Below are 20,738 nucleotides of genomic sequence, written 5' to 3'. Positions count from 1 at the left end.
TAGACTCTTAAACTTTACTTTACTTTATCCAGCGTAGGGTCGCGAGATCAGAAATCTCTTGTAACCCCCCCCCCCCCGATCTGACACCCAATAATTATTTTCCAGTATATAATTTTTACTCATAATTTTATCAAGTCTGTTTTTTTTTAACAAATTCAGCTTTTGTGAACATACCGTGCAATGTTTGGTAATCTACGGTATTCCATTCTGTTACTACTCTTAATGAGAAGAATTTGATTTTAATTAGATAAAGAATTGTGATATTTTACATATAAATAATTAACTTGTGAGAGATGTATTGTGAATTTTAACGCTTTTATCATTTTTTTCAATCAATAATAAATTTTACCACGGACTTTAATTGACACTATTTAATTGTAATTTAAATCCGTGATTTTACAGATAAGAAATATGTTTATTTTGGTCAGTTTACATATTTCCGTAAACGTTCCTGTTTTTGTTTAGATTTTTTCAGAGAAACTTTATTTGAAATAACATTTCAGAAAGAACTTTTGTCATTGAATATGTTAGATCTGATTGAATATCACCTTCATTTTATTGATTTAATAAGCAAAAGTCTGAATAAGACGCTGTACTGTATTTAAATGTAATGAACTGTGGCGAGTCGTTCCGGTACGAATCTATAGTGGGACGAGTCGTTTTAGGCTTCAGGGAGTTCAGCTACCAGTCTAAAAGTTCTCCTTGCCGTTGACCGGCTTAAGAAATTATGTGGAAAGCAACACCAAGAGGCGTGACATCACGTATAAGGGTAATCCTTGTATTTTGAAGTAAATCCCGAGACTGATAATTGTTTTCATTTCTTTCCATTCATTTAAATTTATTGATAGTGACTACCCTGATGTTCAATAAAGTGGGTTAAAGTAAGAACAATATATTGGCAAATATCTCTATAATTTCACTGTCGAGAATACTGGCTAAAATCATTACTTGTTAAGAAAAACAATATTGATATGAGTTACAGCTGCCGATTCTGAAAGAGTTTAGTAACCATAACCTGCTAAGTGAATATATATATTGCAAATATTCGTCAAAGTATCCGAATTGGCACATCGCAAATTCGAATTTAAAGAAACATAAAAATGAGGAATTTGACGAAAACGGTGCTGTAGACTGCGTCGACGCGCAGCTATGGAACCGATAATTGCAGGGAAACCGTCAATAACGTAATTCATGCACCTTCGTTTAAATAATTAGCATAAAACGTGAGGATTTGTGAACGTTTACTGAGCGGATTTGGAACATATGCAGAACCAGATTCTGGAAGCTTGTGTCAAAATTACAGTTTAACTTGAATGAAAAAAACAATTTGTAATTTTGTTGTGCATATCTGAATGAAGGTATTAAGAAATAATGAACATGAAGAATCAATCAACAAAGTATTGTATACGTGCGTTCAAAGTGCAATTTAATGTCGCAAATTTTAAGTTTTACATTATTTACTAAATCTTATTTGGCTTGAAAATTATGATGAAAAACAATCTTTTAAAAGTTTTATGTTACTTACGTCACAGAGTTTACCGTAGTGTGCGTCACACTTCCTGATTTGAAATGTAAAGACGTAATCTTTTTACAGAAAAAGGTACTCATTTTGACCATCTGTTAATAATCTAACATGCTCAGGTATAATACCGGTATGTCATTATGAAAATTCGCCGTGGTCAAAATGTTTGGACCTGAATTTAAAATCAACGCTGTACGTTGATTTCATAACTTTACTGAACAATTTCAAGAAATATGATTAACGATAGTTTATTAGATTAGTTTCAATAAAATGTTCATTATTCCATGACGCACTTACTGTGGAACTAATTGTTAATCCCTAGTACAGGGTAAGAAACGGAAGTGTGTTAAAATGAAATGACGCATTTGTTGAAATCTGATAAAAAAAATTTTGTCGAATTGTTGTGAAACTATTTGAAGAAAAGTCTAACTAAAAATGAATCCGAACATTTTATTCAGCTTACGCTTACAGACTTTAAGTATTTACGTGACTCACGTACGCCAAAGCGGCAACAACAAATCAATACGCTATTTAATGTCGCAAACTTTTAAGTTTTACATATTCACTTAAAACTTAATTGGCTAAAATATAGAGGAATAATAACAAGTTTTATAAGTTATATCTATCTCGACAGGCGGGTTTGGGAGCACGTCTCATTGAAATAGGCATACTTCATACTTTTCACGTAAAAAGACATCAGCTGCTGGGCTGCCTTTCTATAGGTTCTTAACGAAGTTTCTTCATAGTATTGCATATTCTGGAATATCATATGGTGCGCAGTAAAATAATGTTGGACGTGAATTGTCGCCGTCGTCCTGTAAATTAAGATTACATAAATATTACATAAACATCTCAGAAATATTGAATAATAAGATAATTATTAGTATACTATCCAATCAATAATTTTATATTGCTTACGAACTAACAGGTCATTGAAAAATCTTAGTTGTAAATATCCCTATTACGGTACGGCATGTGAACAAATACTTCAGGTTGGAAAATTATTACTTTTCGCGACTACAAGAAATTAGTGTTTTACGCTATCTTGAAGGTGCTTGGCTAGGTCAGAAATGTCCAAATTTACTGAATATATTCATGTTTTGTGAATAAAAACAGTATTTTTAATTAATATCAGTTTTACATTTGTACACATTTAAACCTGTCCTTGTTAGCTCACCTGTCACAAAGTGACAGGGTGAGCTTTTGTGATCGCTTTTCGTCCGGCGTCCGGCCGTCCGTAAACTTTTGCTTTAAATGACATCTCCTCATAAACCACTAAGCCAATTTCATCCAAACTTCACAGGAATGTTCCTTTGGTGGTCACCTTTAAAAATTGTTCAAAAAATTTAATTCCACGCAGAACTCTGGTTGCCATGGCAACCAAAAGAAAAAACTTTAAATATCTTCTTTTCAAAAACCCTGAGAGCTAGAGTTTAGATATTTGACATGAAGCATCTTCTAGTGAGTGTCTACCAAGTTTGTTCAAATAAAAGCCCTGGGTCAAAATTGGCCCCGCCCCAGGGGGTCATTGATTTTCCCTATATACATATACAGTAAAAACTCGCTAATGAGACCAATGAAGGGACTTTACAAATCTGGTCTTAATAGCAGGTTGGTCTCATTAATGAGTTAGGTCAAACAGAAAACCAGGCAATATATTAAGGGATACCATGTACTGTACACATGTTTAATTCTGGGCTAACCTATTTCAAATGAGAAGATATAAAGCATACACTATTATTTTTTTATTTTCATTTATTTTCTTTTACTTTTTAACATTATAAAATTTTTAAACTTCTTAAGAGGTACAAAACGTATTATGAATGTCTTTAAACACAAACATATTTTTACATTCTTGTTAAAAGAATGACATGACTTACTCAATTAAATCACCATTTTACTACAAAGCACACCGAACAATTAACCTTTAATTTTTTTCACAGTTTTCATCGCCAATAACAACTTCAAAAACCTAACCGTATCATGTTTATGTTTGTATAAAATTATGGAATGAAAGAGATAATAATAGCAGCAACACCTCTAAAAAACTTATTGAAAGTTTTCTGTTCAATACTTTGTTGTTTTAATCCTCCAGTTATGACATTAAAGGTGTGAAATTAAGAAGTTATCGACAATATTATTGATCATTTCCGGGTTTGATACAAAGTCACATTGACCTCTGCCGTAAATTGGATGTTGTTAAATGTCGTAAAACAAGGACAACTGTTGTTTACACCACGTTTCAAAAAGATTTCAGCAATATACATGCATGTCAATATCAAGGTGAGAAAGTGCCCGCGTTCGTATTTATGGGTTTCCAAATGTACAGAATTTACGAAATGGGACTGAATTTACTGGTCGTATTACGGAATAACGGGGTGGTCTCAAAATCGGGGTTAGCGACCATTAAAATAAAGAATAAAAAAATCGGGTCTTCAGTGTCTATTCTAGGACGCGCGATTGCGCGATTCACGCTAGTATTTAACAGATCGCGCACAATTCAAAATCATGTGCGTGAAAATCGCGCATCTATAAAAAAAGTTAATAAAACCGTAAAACTTCCATCCCGCATTATATTTGGTTGTTTTGTTTACATTTACACCGAAAACCGAAGGGAGGTTACTGTAAGCTAATTATAATAATTTAGTACCGTATGGTACTGGTTACGTGAGTTGACGGAAATTAACGGAATGTTCCGTATCGACCGGAACTAGTGTGCTTAGGTCTGACAGTTGGGCGCCATTTTAGTGTAGTAAATAATCAAGAAAAATGAGGCAATTCCTAGCTTGGCTACGATCTAGACGTGAAAGATAGTTCGATTATTTGTATTGCCAATCCCTTTATAATCAATCGCGGCAGTTCTGTAATAATTTGTTTTCGTTTAAAAATTCAGGGGGGACAACTTCTGCTGCCTTAAATTAATATTATCGTTTTAAATAATTATTTCATCGGTTGAACGCCTCAGTGTAAACTTAATGCAGACGATTTAACATTGGCAGTTTATATTGGCGCCCTTTGATTTTGAAAATCGCCCCCTTTTTTGAAATAGAGGGGGAAAAATCACCCCTATTTTTCAATTCCTAGAATAGACACTGGGTCTTTAAAAAATCGTTCGTATTAGCGGGTTGGTCTCGAAAACGGGGTGGTCGTAAAGCGGGTTTTTACTGTAGTAAAAACTTAAAAAATCTTCTTTTAAAGAACCCAAAGAGCTAGAGCTAAGATATTTACCATGAAACATCTTCTAATGAGTGTCTACCAAGTTTGTTCAAATAAAAGCCCTGGGGTCAAAATTCGCCCCGCCCCAGGGGGTTATTGATTTTCCCTATATGCATATAGTAAAAACTTAAAAAATCTTCTTTCAAAGAACTCAAAGAGCTAGAGCTAAGATATTTAGCATTAAACATGTTCTAATGGGTGTCTACCAAGTTTGTTCAATTAAATTCCCTGGGGTCAAAATTGGCCCAGCCCCGGGGGTCATTGATTTTCCTTTTACAGTCGACTCTCGTTATCTCGAAGTTGTCGGGACCGTCAAAAAATATCGAGATATCGAAATGTCGAGATATACATATTAGGGTTTGAATAAGGCAGAAACTGATTTTTACAAAAGACATGTGCATACCTCATGTCAAATAAACTATGATATCCTCGTGTTTTGTTTTCATAGGCCTAGTCAATATTTAACAAATGTTTACCAGCGGAAATACGAGATTCTGTGATAAAAACACATAGTGAGGTTTACTCAGTAATACACCAATATAGTGAAAACATTGTTTTCAGGGTGGTTGATCCAGATAACCTCCCGGGTTATTTATTGGGTCTATCTCGATGTTGTTTGACCGCTGATTGATTTGATGGTTTTATGATGTGAAACAATATTGCAACGACAGCGTTTCTTTACTTTCACTATTTCATTTACATTTAAAGTCATAATGAATTGATACAGTGTTCGAATATTTATAAAGAACGTAAAATTCACTCATTTGGGACATAAGTCAATCAACACGCTAAATAGATTAAGTTAACTTTTATAAAAACAGCTAAACATGTTACAAACATAATCATCATTATGAAACGTGCTATTGAGCAATAATCGTCTAGTTTGTGTTTTTCACACGTCTGAAGGGAACAGACGAAAGAAAACTATTAGTCGAGATAAACAAAGGATAATAGTGTGAAAATAACTGTTGGGGCTGAAATTGTACATCGAGATACTGAAAATATCGAAATAAAAATATCGAGATAAACAAATATTTCCAATATAGACAAAGAAGGAAGAAAATCGGGACTTTCAAAATTTCATCGAGATAACGAAATATCGAGAAAAGCGATGTCGAGATAACGATAGTTGACTGTATGTGTATAGCAAAAACTTCAAAAATCTTCTATGAAAAACCCCAAACAGCTAGAGTTTAGATATTAAGCATGAATTATCTTCTAGTGAGTGTCTATCAAGTTTGTTCAAGGGGGTCATTGATTTTCCTTATATATATGTGTATAGCAAAAACTTAAAAATCTTCTTTGAAAAAGTCCAAATAGCTAGAGTTTAGATATTAAGCATGAAACATCTTCTAGTAAGTGTCGACAAAGTTTGTTCAAATAAAAGCCCTGGGGTCAAAACTGGCCCCGCCCCTGGGGTGTCAATGTTTTTAACTATATTTGTATAGTAAAAACATAAAAATCTTCTTTTAAAAAACCCAATGAGCTAGAGCTTAGATATTAAGCATGAAACATCTTCTTATGGTTGTCTACCAAGTTTGTTCAAATAAAAGCCCTTGGGTAAAAATTGGCCCTGGCGGGGGGTGGGGCTGGTCATTATTTTACATTATATGTGTGTAGTAAAAACTAAACATCATGAAACATCTTCTAATGGGTGTCTTCCAAGTTTGTTCAAATCAAAGCTCTGGGGTTTAAACTGGCCCCGTTTCGGAGGCCAATATACAGGTGAGCGACCTCAGGACCATCATGGCCCTCTTGTATTTTTGATATGACAGAAAAAGCTGAACAGTTTAATTAAGATTTATTAAGATTTGTTACATTTATTTTAACAATTGTAACAACTTGAATGCTAGCACATTTTCACAAATTGGCAAATTTCATGATAGCTTTTTTTTCCCAAATTAGAAAATTTTATGACACAAATTTCCCAAATTTGCCATGTGCCATTTTCCCAAAACAGAGGGAAAAAAAGCCTGTGATAGTTAGCTATAGGATTATTAAAAGAACATAATTTACTGTTTATAAATATTACAAAAAGTATTTTATAAGATATAGATTTATACCCTTTTACCAAATGTTTCTTTTTACAGATATCCAATTTGAATTATTATGGTGAAAGATGTTTGGCACAACAACCTCAACCTCCTCATATTGGAAACTTAAAAGAGCCACCTGGTTCATCTACAGGGGGACAACCATCCAGTAAACCACCAAAGTAAATCATAATTATCATTAATGAGCCGTGTCACGACAAAACCAACATAATGGCTTTGCAACCAGCATGGATCCAGACCAGCCTGCGCATCCGCGCAGTCTGATCAGGATCCATGCTGTTCGCTTACAAACTCTGTAACAAGTAGAGAAACTGATAGCGAACAGCATGGATCCTGATCAGACTGCGCGGATGCACAGGCTGGTCTGGATCCATGCTGGTCGCAAAGCCATTATGTTGGTTTTGTCGTGACGCGGCTCAATTATTTTATTTTATTATTTTTAGCTTAAAGCTACTTACCCACACACGGTTGTTCCTGATATTAAAAAAGATGGGCCTCAACACAATACAACAGTTACTGTTTTTAGTTAAAAAATACACACAGATGTAAAAGTTTGTAGTGTTCGTGAGATTAGTGTGAAGTTACAGTTGTTACATTTCACTTGAGACAGATTTGAATATGGCTGCTTATTATAGTTCTAAATTTACAACCATGTTTACAAAATAAAACATTGCAACAGCTTGGTAATGTAGTTTTTCCATGCAAGTTGGTATCTCCAAAAATACTGAAAGGGAATGGGTCTGGTAAGTTTTTCCATGTAAGTTGGTATCTCCAAAACTACTGAAGGGAATGGGTTAACACTAAATACACTTACTTCAGAGCATAATAGGATGTCACTGTTTAAGGCCGATAACTCTAATAGGGATTGTGACAGATTTATGAGATTTTTTGAATTAAGAAAATTCTACATTAATATCCAGGCTCCTGTTTTACTGAGAATAGTTGAGCTTGTTGTCTATAGGACAGCTTTTTCTTCTTCCTTTTATGATACTTTATTACAAAGATGTTCAAGTCACTGAGTGTTGGAGAGTTGCTTAAAACTATGAAAATATACATGTATTTTCTTAAGTTTGAATATTTGAAGGTTTATTTCTTTCATCTGAAAAAATGCTACAATAACATACTTGATGCCTCCAATACAACTGTTTCAGATGGAATAGATAATGATTTTAATATCTGAAATATGTTCATATGTAAAAAGCATTTTTAATGTTTAATAGGAAAGGTGGTTTTGTCAAAGCAGTAATGGGCGTAAGCTTGGTTGGTGTAGGCGGAGCTATAGCTTATGCGTGGTACGATCAGGAATTTCGAAAGAAACTCAAAGGAAATATACCATACAGTGAAGGTGTCATAGATGCTATTTTTACCTACTTACCTGATAGCCCAGCGGTTCCTGCACCATACATGTAAGTGTTATGATAAAATATTGCTTTTTCTTGTTAATGTGACATCTTACTGATAAAAGAATGTTTTTATGTTTAATAGGTTTTTTTTTTTTAATAAAGAAATTTGTCTATTTCTCTACTTTTGGAGCTATCCTTTATTACTAGACACCGAGTTGAAATAAAAAAAACCCCTTCTTTGTAGAGCCTGAATATAGGCTGCTTCCCCAACCAAACTAGCCTCTTTTTTCCCCCAGTTTGGTTCTCAAAATTCCCCAGTCTTTTGAAATTTCCCATAGAATATAGAACAAAATGAAATGATGATGTTGAATTAAGGTCTTTTACTGCCGTATTAGTATTTCCCAGTGCTTATTCCTTCCTTTGTTTTTTGAAGAACTTGTTAAAAGTTAGTGTTAAATTTGAGACCCCTTTTCCCAAAGTATGCCAAAATCACGCATACAGAAATACAGAAGAATAAATCCAATAATTTTATAAGTCATATATCTGCACATGTATATATTCATATATACTTAATAAATTATACAACTGCTGAATGTTTTCAGATCAAATACAAGTGACTCAAAATTTCCACAACTGGGTAAGGATTCAAAAATTCAGGACCAGCAGCTTCTACCAAGGTTGAAAGAAAGCCCCGAGAAAATTGGAGTATCCCAGCCACCATTGCCGACTCCGCCTGTTGTACCACCCAAGCCAACGAAGGAAAAACCTAAAGGTGAGTGTCCTACATAAAAACTGTTTATATAGAAGGTCAAAGTGTGAGGAATTTAAGGCAATATGTAACAAGGATAAGAGTGACTTAACAAAACCTTATTGGACTATGTTGATATAGTGGTGATGGAAAAATGTCTGGTTTACTCATATTTCAAGCTGATGAATCATGTACTGCCTTTTTATATGGTTGTCATGAAAACTACAATGTATATTTTGTTAACATACTGTAAAGTTCAAGTTGTCCGCATAACATGTATTTAACTGTGAACCTTTTTGTCTGTTTCCAAAGACAAACTGGACCAGAAGCAAAAATTGGAAGAGGAAGCAAAGGCTCAAGAGGCTGCAAAGAAAAAAGAAGAAGAAGCTGAAGCTGAAGCAAAGAGAAAACAAGAAGAGGAGGAAGCTAGATTCAGAGCTGCTGCAAAGAGAAAGCAGGAGGAAGATGAAAGAGATGCTCTGGAGAGAAAGTTGAGGGAAAAAGAAGAAGCTAGGAGGAGACAAGCGGAGAAAGAATCCAACATTGCTGCGGAGAATGCCTCATTAGAAGTGAATCTTGAGAACATTATAGAAGCATGTGATGCTACGATACGCAAGGCATTGGAAGCTGAAGATGTTCTGATTGAAGCTACCAAACAGCACACAGATCTCCTCAAGATTGCTATGTATGAGAATTCTAGTGTAAGTTTCACATAGTTTGTCCTTTAAAAGTATAAAGCTTTATACTTGATGCAAAAATTATTGTTTGAATTTTAAAAAAGTATACTTCCAAAATATTATTATGAAAAAAATAAGGTAATATATTGCCTTAAAAGTTTCCGTTCATTATCGTTGATATTTAGTTGGTATCTCGATGTATTGATTCAAAAATTTCCATCAATGATAGCCCTATAATGTCTCTGTTCAGGTTAAGGATGAAGAAACACAGTGGCAGTCTGTTGCAAAGGCTTTTGACAAGAGAGAAGAAGCCATGAAAATGGGAGAAGAGGTCATTAAAGCTGCAAAGTAAGTGTTATTAAATTCCACACAAACATGAACATTCAGTAATTGCAGACGTTTCGACTAAATGCCTTCATCAGTGCGGAACACAATAAAATTACCAGAAGCAACATCTTAAAGGAAGACAGGTTAAAAGCTCATAACACGTTATGGTGTAAAGAGGCAAAAATATGATGACATGTAGAAACAAATATCTAAAGGGGGTTTAAGAGTTTGATAAGAAGTTTAGCACAGTTTTCTTGCTTAAAGGAATGTCTTAAGAGATTTAATTTCACCTTAGGTAAATTATATTTATACAGGTGTGTTTGTTTTGTTTGTTGTTTTTTAGGGAGAATTTAGACAAGTTGCGACAGGCTATAGATAGTGGTAGAGAAAGTGTTAATACAAAGCAAAATAAAGCTCTTGCTGCCGCTAATGAGAAGCTCACTCAACTCACAACAGCATTTAGCCAGAAAGTTAATGAGGTCAGTATGTTAGTTTAATCCCCGGGCCATTCTTGAAATAATGTTGTTTAACTATTTTGAATTAGTTTACTGACAGGATGATGTGCTAATGTTAATATAAATTGCTATCATTAACAACCTTCATAGTATCAGAAAAGCCTGACCTTCTTTGCAACTCAATCAGACTTCATACTGTTGCTTTCTAGTTTTGGAAAGTCTGACAAAGAAATCCTTGTAACTGTCTTAGACAGTTCCTAATTCAAGCTTACAGAGTTCTTTTGCACCTATTCAAAAGATTTAAATTAAAAATTAAAGGAAAGTTTACAAAAATATCTATAATGACTTTTCATTGCTTAACATCAGCTTGTGCAAAATGTGGTATAATGTCCATTTTATCTATACTGTCAATGATGTCCAAGTACTAGACATGTATGAGATTTCTCTGGGAATCCATGAGTAACATTTTACAATGAGACAGTTGTGAAGTTAATCTAAAATTATACCCATTTTCTTCCCTCAGAAATTCTGTTCCAGTTTGAGATTCCAAGAGTAATATTTTACTGCAAGACAGTTACTGTTTTTTCTGCTTGTAGATTATACACTTTACATTTCCACCTTCCTTCCTCAATATGACGTCATCTATACCTATTTTGTTCCATTAATATAACTGTCAGTGATAACCAAGTACTAGACATGTATGAGATTTCTCTTTGAGAATCCATGAGTAACATTTCACAATGAGACAGTTTTCTTCTTTTCTGCCCTAGAATAATGCAAAACAAAAATAATACCAATTTTGTTCCATTAATATAACTGTCAGTGATTACCAAGTACTAGACATGTATGAGATTTCTCTTTGAGAATCCATGAGTAACATTTCACAATGAGACAGTTTTCTTCTTTTCTGCCCTAGAATAATGCAAAACAAAAATAATACCAATTTTGTTCCAAAAATATAACTGTCAGTGATTACCAAGTACTAGACATGTATGAGATTTCTCTTTGAGAATCCATGAGTAACATTTTACAATGTTAGAGCTTTCTTCTTTTCTGCTCTAGAATTATGCAAAACAAAAATAATACATATTTTGTTCCATAAATATAACTGTCAGTGATTACCAAGTACTAGACATGTATGAGATTTCTCTTTGAGAATCCATGAGTAACATTTCACAATGAGACAGTTTTCTTCTTTTCTGCCCTAGAATAATGCAAACCAAAAATAATACCAATTTTGTTCCAAAAATATAACTGTCAGTGATTACCAAGTACTAGACATGTATGAGATTTCTCTTTGAGAATCCATGAATAACATTTTTCAATGAGACAGTTTTCTTCTTTTCTGCCCTAGAATAATGCAAAACAAAAATAATACCAATTTTGTTCCAAAAATATAACTGACAGTGATTACCAAGTACTAGACATGAATGAGATTTCTCTTTGAGAATCCATGAGTAACATTTCACAATGAGACAGTTTTCTTCTTTTCTGCCCTAGAATAATGCAAAACAAAAATAATACCAATTTTGTTCCATAAATATAACTGTTAGTGATTACCAAGTACTAGACATGTATGAGATTTCTCTTTGAGAATCCATGAGTAACATTTTACAATGAGACAGCTTTCTTCTTTTCTGCTTTAGAATTATATTCTTAAAAAAAATTATACCTATTTTTGTTCCATAAATATAACTGTCAGTGATTACCAAGTACTAGACATGTATGAGATTTCTCTTTGAGAATCCATGAGTAACATTTTTCAATGAGACAGCTTTCTTCTTTTCTGCCCTAGAATAATGCAAAACAAAAATAATACCATTTTGTTCCATAAAATATAACTGTCAGTGATTACCAAGTACTAGACATGTATGAGATTTCTCTTTGAGAATCCATGAGTAACATTTTACAATGAGGCAGCTTTCTTCTTTTCTGCTCTAGAATTATGCAAAACAAAAATAATACCTATTTTGTTCCATAAATATAACTGTCAGTGATTACCAAGTACTAGACATGTATGAGATTTCTCTTTGAGAATCCATGAGTAACATTTTACAATGAGACAGCTTTCTTCTTTTCTGCTCTAGAATAATGCAAAACAAAAATAATACCTATTTTGTTCCATAAATATAACTGTCAGTGATTACCAAGTACTAGACATGTATGAGATTTCTCTTTGAGAATCCATGAGTAACATTTTACAATGAGACAGCTTTCTTCTTTTCTGCTCTAGAATTATGCAAAACAAAAATAATACCTATTTTGTTCCATAAATATAACTGTCAGTGATTACCAAGTACTAGACATGTATGAGATTTCTCTTTGAGAATCCATGAGTAACATTTTTCAATGAGACAGCTTTCTTCTTTTCTGCCCTAGAATAATGCAAAACAAAAATAATACCTATTTTGTTCCATAAATATAACTGTCAGTGATTACCAAGTACTAGACATGTATGAGATTTCTCTTTGAGAATCCATGAGTAACATTTTACAATGAGACAGCTAACTTCTTTTCTGCCCTAGAATAATGCAAAACAAAAATAATACCTATTTTGTTCCATAAATATAACTGTCAGTGATTACCAAGTACTAGACATGTATGAGATTTCTCTTTGAGAATCCATGAGTAACATTTTACAATGAGACAGCTAACTTCTTTTCTGCTCTAGAATTATGCAAAACAAAAATAATACCAATTTTGTTCCATAAATATAACTGTCAGTGATTACCAAGTACTAGACATGTATGAGATTTCTCTTTGAGAATCCATGAGTTAGATTTTATAATGAGACAGCTTTCTTCTTTTCTGCCCTAGAATAATGCAAAACAAAAATAATACCTATTTTGTTCCATAAATATAACTGTCAGTGATTACCAAGTACTAGATATGTATGAAATTTCTCTTTGAGAATCCATGAATAACATTTTTCAATGAGACAGCTTTCTTCTTTTCTGCCCAAGAATTATGCAAAACAAAAATAATACCCATTTTGTTCCATAAATATAACTGTCAGTGATTATCAAGTACTAGATATGTATGAAATTTCTCTTTGAGAATCAATGGATAATATTTTTCAATGAGACAGCTTTCTTCTTTTCTGCCCTAGAATTATGCAAAACAAAAATAATACCTTTTTTGTTCCATAAATATAACTGTCAGTGATTACCAAGTACTAGACATGTATGAGATTTCTCTTTAAGAATCCATGAGTAACATTTTACAATGAGACAGCTTTCTTCTTTTATGCCCTAGAATTATGCAAGACAAAAATAATACCCATTTTATTCCATAAATACAACTGTTGGTGATTACCAAGTACTAGACATGTATGAGATTTCTCTTTGAGAATCAATGGATAACATTTTTCAATGAGACAGCTTTCTTCTTTTCTGCCCTAGAATTATGCAAAACAAAAATAATACCTTTTTTGTTCCATAAATATAACTGTCAGTGATTACCAAGTACTAGACATGTATGAGATTTCTCTTTGAGAATCCATGAGTTATATTTTATAATGAGACAGCTTTCTTCTTTTCTGGTTTAGAAATATATGTAAAACAAAAATAATACCAATTTAGTTCCATAAATATAAATACAACTGTCAGTGATTGCCAAGTACTAGACATGTATGAGATTTCTGTTTGAGAATCCATGAGTTATATTTTACAATGAGACAGTTTACTTCTTTTCTGTTAAAATTCCAATTTTATAGTTTTCTCTCTTCACATCATTGCCTTTGGTTAAAGTCATTGGCTTCAATTAAAATTGATGTAATTATTTAGATGTTGCATGAATGCCATAAAAATGTGTCATTTGTTTTATTTTTGAGGCACTTCATATATAAATGCTAAGAATTGGAAAAGGTTTTGATGTCATTATTATTTCAGGTATCTAAAGTGGAATCAGAGTCCAGAGTTATTTCTAAATATAAAGATCTGGTTGATAAAGCCAGGACCCAGTTTAAGAAAGAAATGGAAAGCATTACGCCAGATGTTAAAATTGGCAAAGGTGAGTGAATCAGCTGATCATATATGAATTTACCTGCACACAGCTTATTTTCCTGAATGGACCAAGCCAATGCCCAAAATTTTTGAAGTTGTTCAGCCATCAGTTACAAGGGTGGTCAAACTACTAAGATTTTCTTAGTATCTCTACTGGCTCTGTACTGGTGGTACTGGTACAGCTTTATATTGGTTGATATGGACCTTTAAAAAAGCATGCCTCCAGATTCATGCTAATTTTCATGAAAAATTTGGATATATTTTTAAAAGTAGAATACTAGTGTGAACTAAGAAAACAAATTTACATATTGCAAACAGCACTTTCAGTCCACATGGAATATCAAAAAGAGGTCAAAATATGCTAATTTGCCCTTATTGCATAAGTATTGCAGTAGAGATATTACATATGTAAATTATTGCTTGAATCCTGAATCTTTTTTTACTTTTCTTAGCTTATTTCTTTGTTGGCCACACTTGTGAAATTGAAGAAAAAAAGGTAATATACCTACAAAATGTCTTTGCCTTTTGCTAGAGAATGTCATTTAAATAAGGTATCGTCTTAAACAAGGTCATTGATGCTTAGATTGTATATAAAAGAATTGTTTTACTTTTATTTAAAGAGCCATTTTTTTGTTTTGCATTATTTTTGAGTTATTGCCCTTTTATTTATATTTCGTTTTTTGACCATAGCATAACTTTTAAAATCAACTTGATATCTCAACTTAAAACTCCTTAACTTGCTGACAAAATGACCCACAGAGGTATCTAAGCAGCCAAAATATTGATTATTTGGGGGTCCTTGGATATTTTTTTCTATATTTTTTTTTGTGTCACAATAAACCTTGGAAATTTCAGTAAACTTGTGATCTCTATTGTAATATTTCAGGTCCTAAGTTAAGTGAGGATGAATTGAATGCATTGTTAGCACATGCTCATAGACGTGTGGAACAGCTTCAGAAACAGACAGCAGAATTACTGGCAATGGAAGGACAGGTATGGCTTGTTTATTGCTTTGTTTAGCAGCCATTGAAACCCTTGAATTCTCTCTGTTTAAGAAATAGAAATGTTGTGATTTTTTATCTCATATATTCAAAGATTAGTGGGGCTATCCTACTTACTTGAGGTTCGGCATAAGACTTGGTTAAAGTTACATATCTCACGAATCACTGAAGTTGTTCTCTGGAAACTTCATACATTGAGATTATAATTGTAGGTCACTCTACAAGGCCTATAACTAGCATAGATTTTAATAGACAAACTCCGGAATTAAGAATATGTGGTATTTTCCCAGCTAATCCGTAGGTACAAACTTGGGAGCATAATTTGTATATCAGGCCAACATTTTTTTATAAAATGTTTTACGGGACCGCCGACCGTATTTTTAGAGAAAATCAAATAAAAATAAAAGTAAATTTAAGAACTTTTATTTTCATTTTGCCCGCCGACCTCTCTTACCCACTTCTGTCAAAATTAAAAGTTACTTGGTATGGAACACATTTTTTACTTTAGTTATTAACGGTAGAACCTCGGAACTTGCTTAAAACAACTGACAAAAGTTAGGCCCTTTGATGTTTACATGAATGTTACAAAAGGCGTAACAAAAGGGAAGGGCAATAACTTTACAAGCTTGGGTTGTAATAAATTTACACGTGTGAATATCACGCGACACCGGGTCACGGAAGTTCGCTTTTTTCAAAACCCGTTTTCAATACAACTATGGCAATTTGAGTAATAAATATTAGAGCATTTAATCAAATATGATAGCCTGTAAAGCTGTTAGAAAGCACGACTGGTAATTAACATCCATTGCATAAGTTGATTTGAATTACCTTCACTGTCAGAACAGTTGTAAAAAATTAAATGGGCACGGGATCAAAGCCGTTGATCGACTTTGGTGTCAAAATGAAATATTACTCGATTTACCACGTACCATGAGAATACTTCCACACATTAAAATTTAGACTCATGTATAGGTTTTATAAAGAAATATAAGTTGAATTTACCTAGACAGATTGAGAAAAACGAGTAACAAATGAGGTCTACTTACATGGTAGATTTATTGTAAGCAAATTGATAGTGAAAACTTTTTAATATGAATCTTTGAAAACAATTGATTAATTTATTATATGAAAATAAATTCCTGAAAGTTTGGTGGACAGATTTTTGTTGTTGTCTTGTTGAAATACAAGGCTTGTTTATAATTGAACACAGTCATCTATAACATTTATTAAGTTAATATTAGTATCATGACAGCAGACAGGTAGTAATGTGTGTTTTTAGAAGTTTTTTACTAGATCAATATTGAGAAAATTGGTCTTTTTTTCAATGTAAGATTATGAGCATAAGTCCTCTTTGACATTTCTGTAAAAACTGCCTATAATAAATTCTCAGCAGAAAACTCTGATTTTGTAACAATGTATGCCATTTGATTTTCTATTTACTGTCAATTGCTTTCATTTTACTAATCATTTGAAATACGAATAATTTTCAGAAATTGCAAAATTTTTGCACATACAGAACTTACTCTCTTAAAAATAATTTGAAGTTGTTGATTCAATTTACCTTGTGAAACTGACATTGTACATTATTATGTTTGTACCACTCTCCCTGTGTGGTGTTGTCGATTAGAATCCTGTCAGGAAGTTAATTTGGATTCCCGTGAGGAAACTATCAGTAAGCTTATAATAGGTTGGTGGTTCTACCTGGTGGCAAGCTTGTGCCAGTAAAGCTTGAGAGTGGCAATACGACCTTGTTTGGATACTCTTTAAATGAAGGGACTAAACAATGAATTTGGAGTTGTGTGGCATGTTTGCCCTAAATGTGAAAAGACAAAACTAATAGAAACTAGATCAGCAGCTACTAAAAACAAAAGCAAAAGTGACTTAAAGCATTTTTGGCCGGGTTGCACAGGTGCAAACCCGGGTTATAGTATGGTGAATGTCGGGCGGTGGGCGGCGGGCGGGCGGGGAAAAAATTTTCGTAACAGTTTTCTCAACAACTATGTATCACAGCTTCTTGATATTTGGCATACAGCATTTATACATGGTCCCATACTGTGGGATTTGATTTTAGGTCTGTCGCTCATCCACTTCCTGTTTATCCACTTATTTAAATTAGTTAGATTTTTCGACATTAATGGTCAATGGTATGAAATTTTCGTAACAGTTTTCTCAGCAACTACTTATCACAGCCTCTTGATATTTGGCATGCAGCATTGATACATGGTCCCATACCGTGGGATTGGATTTCAGGTCTGTCGCTCATCCACTTCCTGTTTATCCACTTAGTTAAATTAGTTCGATTTTTTAGCATTAATGGTCAATGGTATGAAATTTTCGTAACAGTTTTCTCAGCAACTACTTATCACAGCCTCTTGATATTTGGCATACAGCATTGATACATGATCCCATACTGTGGGATTTGATTTCAGGTCTGTCGCTCATCCACTTCCTGTTTATCCACTTAGTTAAATTAGTTAGATTTTTTGACATTAATGGTCAATGGTAGGAAATTTTCGTAACAGTTTTCTCAGCAACTACTTATCACAGCCTCTTGATATTTGGCGTACAGCATTGACACATGGTCCTATACTGTGGGATTTGATTTCAGGTCTGTCGCTCATCCACTTCCTGTTTATCCACTTAGTTAAATTAGTTAGATTTTTCGACATTAATGGTCAATGGTAACGTAACAGTTTTCTCAGAAACTACTAATCACAGCCTCTTGATATTTGGCATACAGCATTGACACATGGTCCCATACTGTGGGATTCGATTTTAGGTGTGTAGCTAATCCACTACCTGTTTACTAACTGAATTAAATTTTCGACATTAATGGGTCAATGGAAAAAATTTTTCGTAACAAATCAGCCTCATGATATTTGGTGTACAAATGCAACCCGGCCTTTTCTGTCTTTGACCCATTTTTTTCAATTATTTTGTTTAAAATTATGTCGAAAATACTTCAAAACTATAAAATCATTGATTTTATGAACAAAAAATCTGTTTTTGGAGTCTTAAAAAATGTTTGAAAATAAAATTTTTTAACCTCTTTTATCATTTTATTTTTATTTTGTGGTCGACTGATAAAAAAATTGAATTTTATTTTTATTTTTATTTATGCCCCCCGACCCAATTTTTTTTTAAAATGTCCCGTAAAACATTTAATAAAAAATGTTGGCCTCATTTCCAAGGCTATAACATGTACTTTTAAGAAAATCTACCCTTGTTAGTTTCTATTTTATCCTGACTCTTCTATTACTGACAAGCACTGAGATTCGAGAATTGGACAGCTTGTGATTATATTGGATAATAACATTTGCTATGTGTAACTGATTTCATGATTATTTTTTTGTATGCAGAGAATACAGATGGCGTTGGCAGAGCAAAGAGATGAAGACGAGCTAATTACGCAAGCTAGAGTGCAGCAGGAACGTCAGAAACTGTTGGATGAATTTGCAGTCATGAAAGATAAATGGGTTAGTGTTCAAACATCCTGTAGTGTTTCTACAATTTATATTGAACTCCATTTCACTGAAGGGGCATCTTTGGCAGAGTGGTTAAAGTTGTTTACTTCAAACCATTTGCCTCCTACTACTGTAGATTCGAGCCACACAAGCGTGGTCACATTCTATATGTATCACTATCTATGTAAACTATCCAGAACAGTTGTTCTACTCAGGTGTCTGTTAGGGCCTGAAATAATGTACAGAGGGTCACATGAGATCTTCATCAAACAGTAAAGCTGGAAAGTCACTCTTATGATCTATACGGTGTTGTTGTGACATAAAACTCCCAAACACACACACACACACACTCACACAAAATTTAAAAAAATAGCAAAAAAAAATGAATCAAATAATAATGCCTATATAAATGAGTTTTAATCCTTTCAAAACCCCCACCACTCTACTCTCTTTCAATACAAAGCAAGTTATAGCATTTCTGACCAATGTTTGTCATTGCTTGTTTTATATTCTATATCAGGAGGCTGATGCTCAGGTACAGTTTGAGATAGAGCTACGACGTAACCTGGCACGTCAGACCGCGGCACACAGTGAACACCTGCAGGAGATTATCAGGCAACAAGAGGAGCGTCTGTTACGGACATTTGAACAAGAACTTCACATGCGTATACTCGAGGACAGGAAAAGATTTGAAGGAGAACTATCAGGCCGAATTAATGGGATTGAGGCGGCTATTGCAGGTTAGAATTCCCTCTCTTGTAATTGTAAAATTCAGTTGGTTTATTTCATGATCATAAATTTAGCTATCAATTTACAGTTAAGAAATATATTCACAATTTAGATAAATTCAGCTTGAGAATAGCAAAGCCAATTGACTTCTCTTATTTCTGCTCTTAGTGATTGAAAAAATGGGATTTAAATTATATTTGTACCAGAATTTGTAGTTTAAATAAATATTTAATGTTTGATTGGTAAGCATTTTACATGAGATGTGAAAATAACTTTGTATTTTAGCACGTGCCGAGTCTGAAATGCAAGCGAAAGAAGCCCAAGCGTTATGGCTGGCATGTGTTTCATTGAATGGTGCTCTCCGTCTTGGTAACGAAGAAGGGAAAACTTGGGAGGAACAGCTTAAACCTCTCGAAAAGGAAGTGGACAAGGTATTCTTTGCGGCTAAGAATAACCCATTTGTGTGTCTTATTCTGGAAACCATCCCGGAAAAGGCGTTGAAACGAGGTGTTTTTACTGAGGAAAATTTGAAAGACAGGTTTAAAAAAGTTAGTAGTGTAGCGAAAAAGGTTGCGTTAATCGATGAAACTGGCGGAAAGCTTTCCAAATACTTCCTATCTTACATTCAGTCAAAGTTTATAGTTTCACGAGTCTATGCAAAGGAACATGGAAGTAGTGTAGATTTAGATAACTTTGACACGTTTCAAATTTGTAGCCATGCTGAATACTGGCTGGAGAGGAACGACATCGAGCAAGCCCTGAAATTCATGAATCAGCTTCATGGGGAGTCGAGACGCGTCGCTGCCGACTGGATAGAGGAAGCTCGACTGCTCTTAGAAACACGTCAAGCTACGTATTCTGTAATGGCTTTCGCATCTTCTACTGGACTGGGAACATTGTTTTGAGATGTACATTTACGTAAATGTGATGTTTTTTTGTAAAGAGTGATAACTTTTAAAAAAGTTTGTAGCAATATGGGACAGATATGACACATATACTTCTGTGTCAAAACAAAAGAGTTGTGTAAAATTTTGTTGTGTGTAGTAAAAGAATAGAAAATTTGAAATAATAATTTTTTTTTGAAAAGTTCTTATATTCTAAAAATATTCTATAAACGATTATGATATTGATAATGAACAGTTCTGAGTGGGGAATAAGTCTTAAGTGTTTTGTTAATTTATTATGCCCCCATTTCGAA

General features: G+C 33.5%; 1 protein-coding gene across 1 annotated transcript; it reads left to right on the top strand.

The window, feature by feature from the left end:
• Window positions 1–630: 630 nt before the first annotated feature.
• On the top strand, window positions 631–20,583 carry LOC132712958 (MICOS complex subunit MIC60-like). The gene is made up of 12 exons (XM_060695394.1): window positions 631–769; window positions 6,829–6,953; window positions 8,013–8,198; window positions 8,738–8,907; window positions 9,196–9,584; window positions 9,811–9,908; window positions 10,231–10,366; window positions 14,233–14,353; window positions 15,233–15,339; window positions 18,707–18,823; window positions 19,332–19,551; window positions 19,826–20,583. The coding sequence occupies exons 1-12, from the start codon at window positions 728–730 to the stop codon at window positions 20,443–20,445; spliced, it is 2,331 nt and encodes a 776-aa protein (XP_060551377.1). The 5' UTR covers window positions 631–727; the 3' UTR covers window positions 20,446–20,583.
• The last annotated feature ends 155 nt before the right edge of the window (window positions 20,584–20,738 follow it).

This window comes from Ruditapes philippinarum, unplaced genomic scaffold (genome assembly GCF_026571515.1).
Source record: "Ruditapes philippinarum isolate M1 unplaced genomic scaffold, ASM2657151v2 ctg4862_1_1_1_1, whole genome shotgun sequence".
In the NCBI taxonomy this organism is placed as follows: domain Eukaryota; kingdom Metazoa; phylum Mollusca; class Bivalvia; order Venerida; family Veneridae; genus Ruditapes; species Ruditapes philippinarum.
Note: the sequence above shows the minus strand (reverse complement) of the source record. Positions and strands in the feature narration are given on the sequence as shown.

Excerpts from the sequence above, each read along its gene's own strand:
- LOC132712958 (XM_060695394.1), top strand. The coding sequence starts at position 728 with ATGTGGAAAGCAACACCAAGAGGCGTGACATCACGTATAAGG. Across the intron at positions 8,908-9,195 it reads AACGAAGGAAAAACCTAAAG|ACAAACTGGACCAGAAGCAA; the intron begins GTGAGTGTCCTA and ends CTGTTTCCAAAG. Across the intron at positions 19,552-19,825 it reads GATTGAGGCGGCTATTGCAG|CACGTGCCGAGTCTGAAATG; the intron begins GTTAGAATTCCC and ends TTTGTATTTTAG.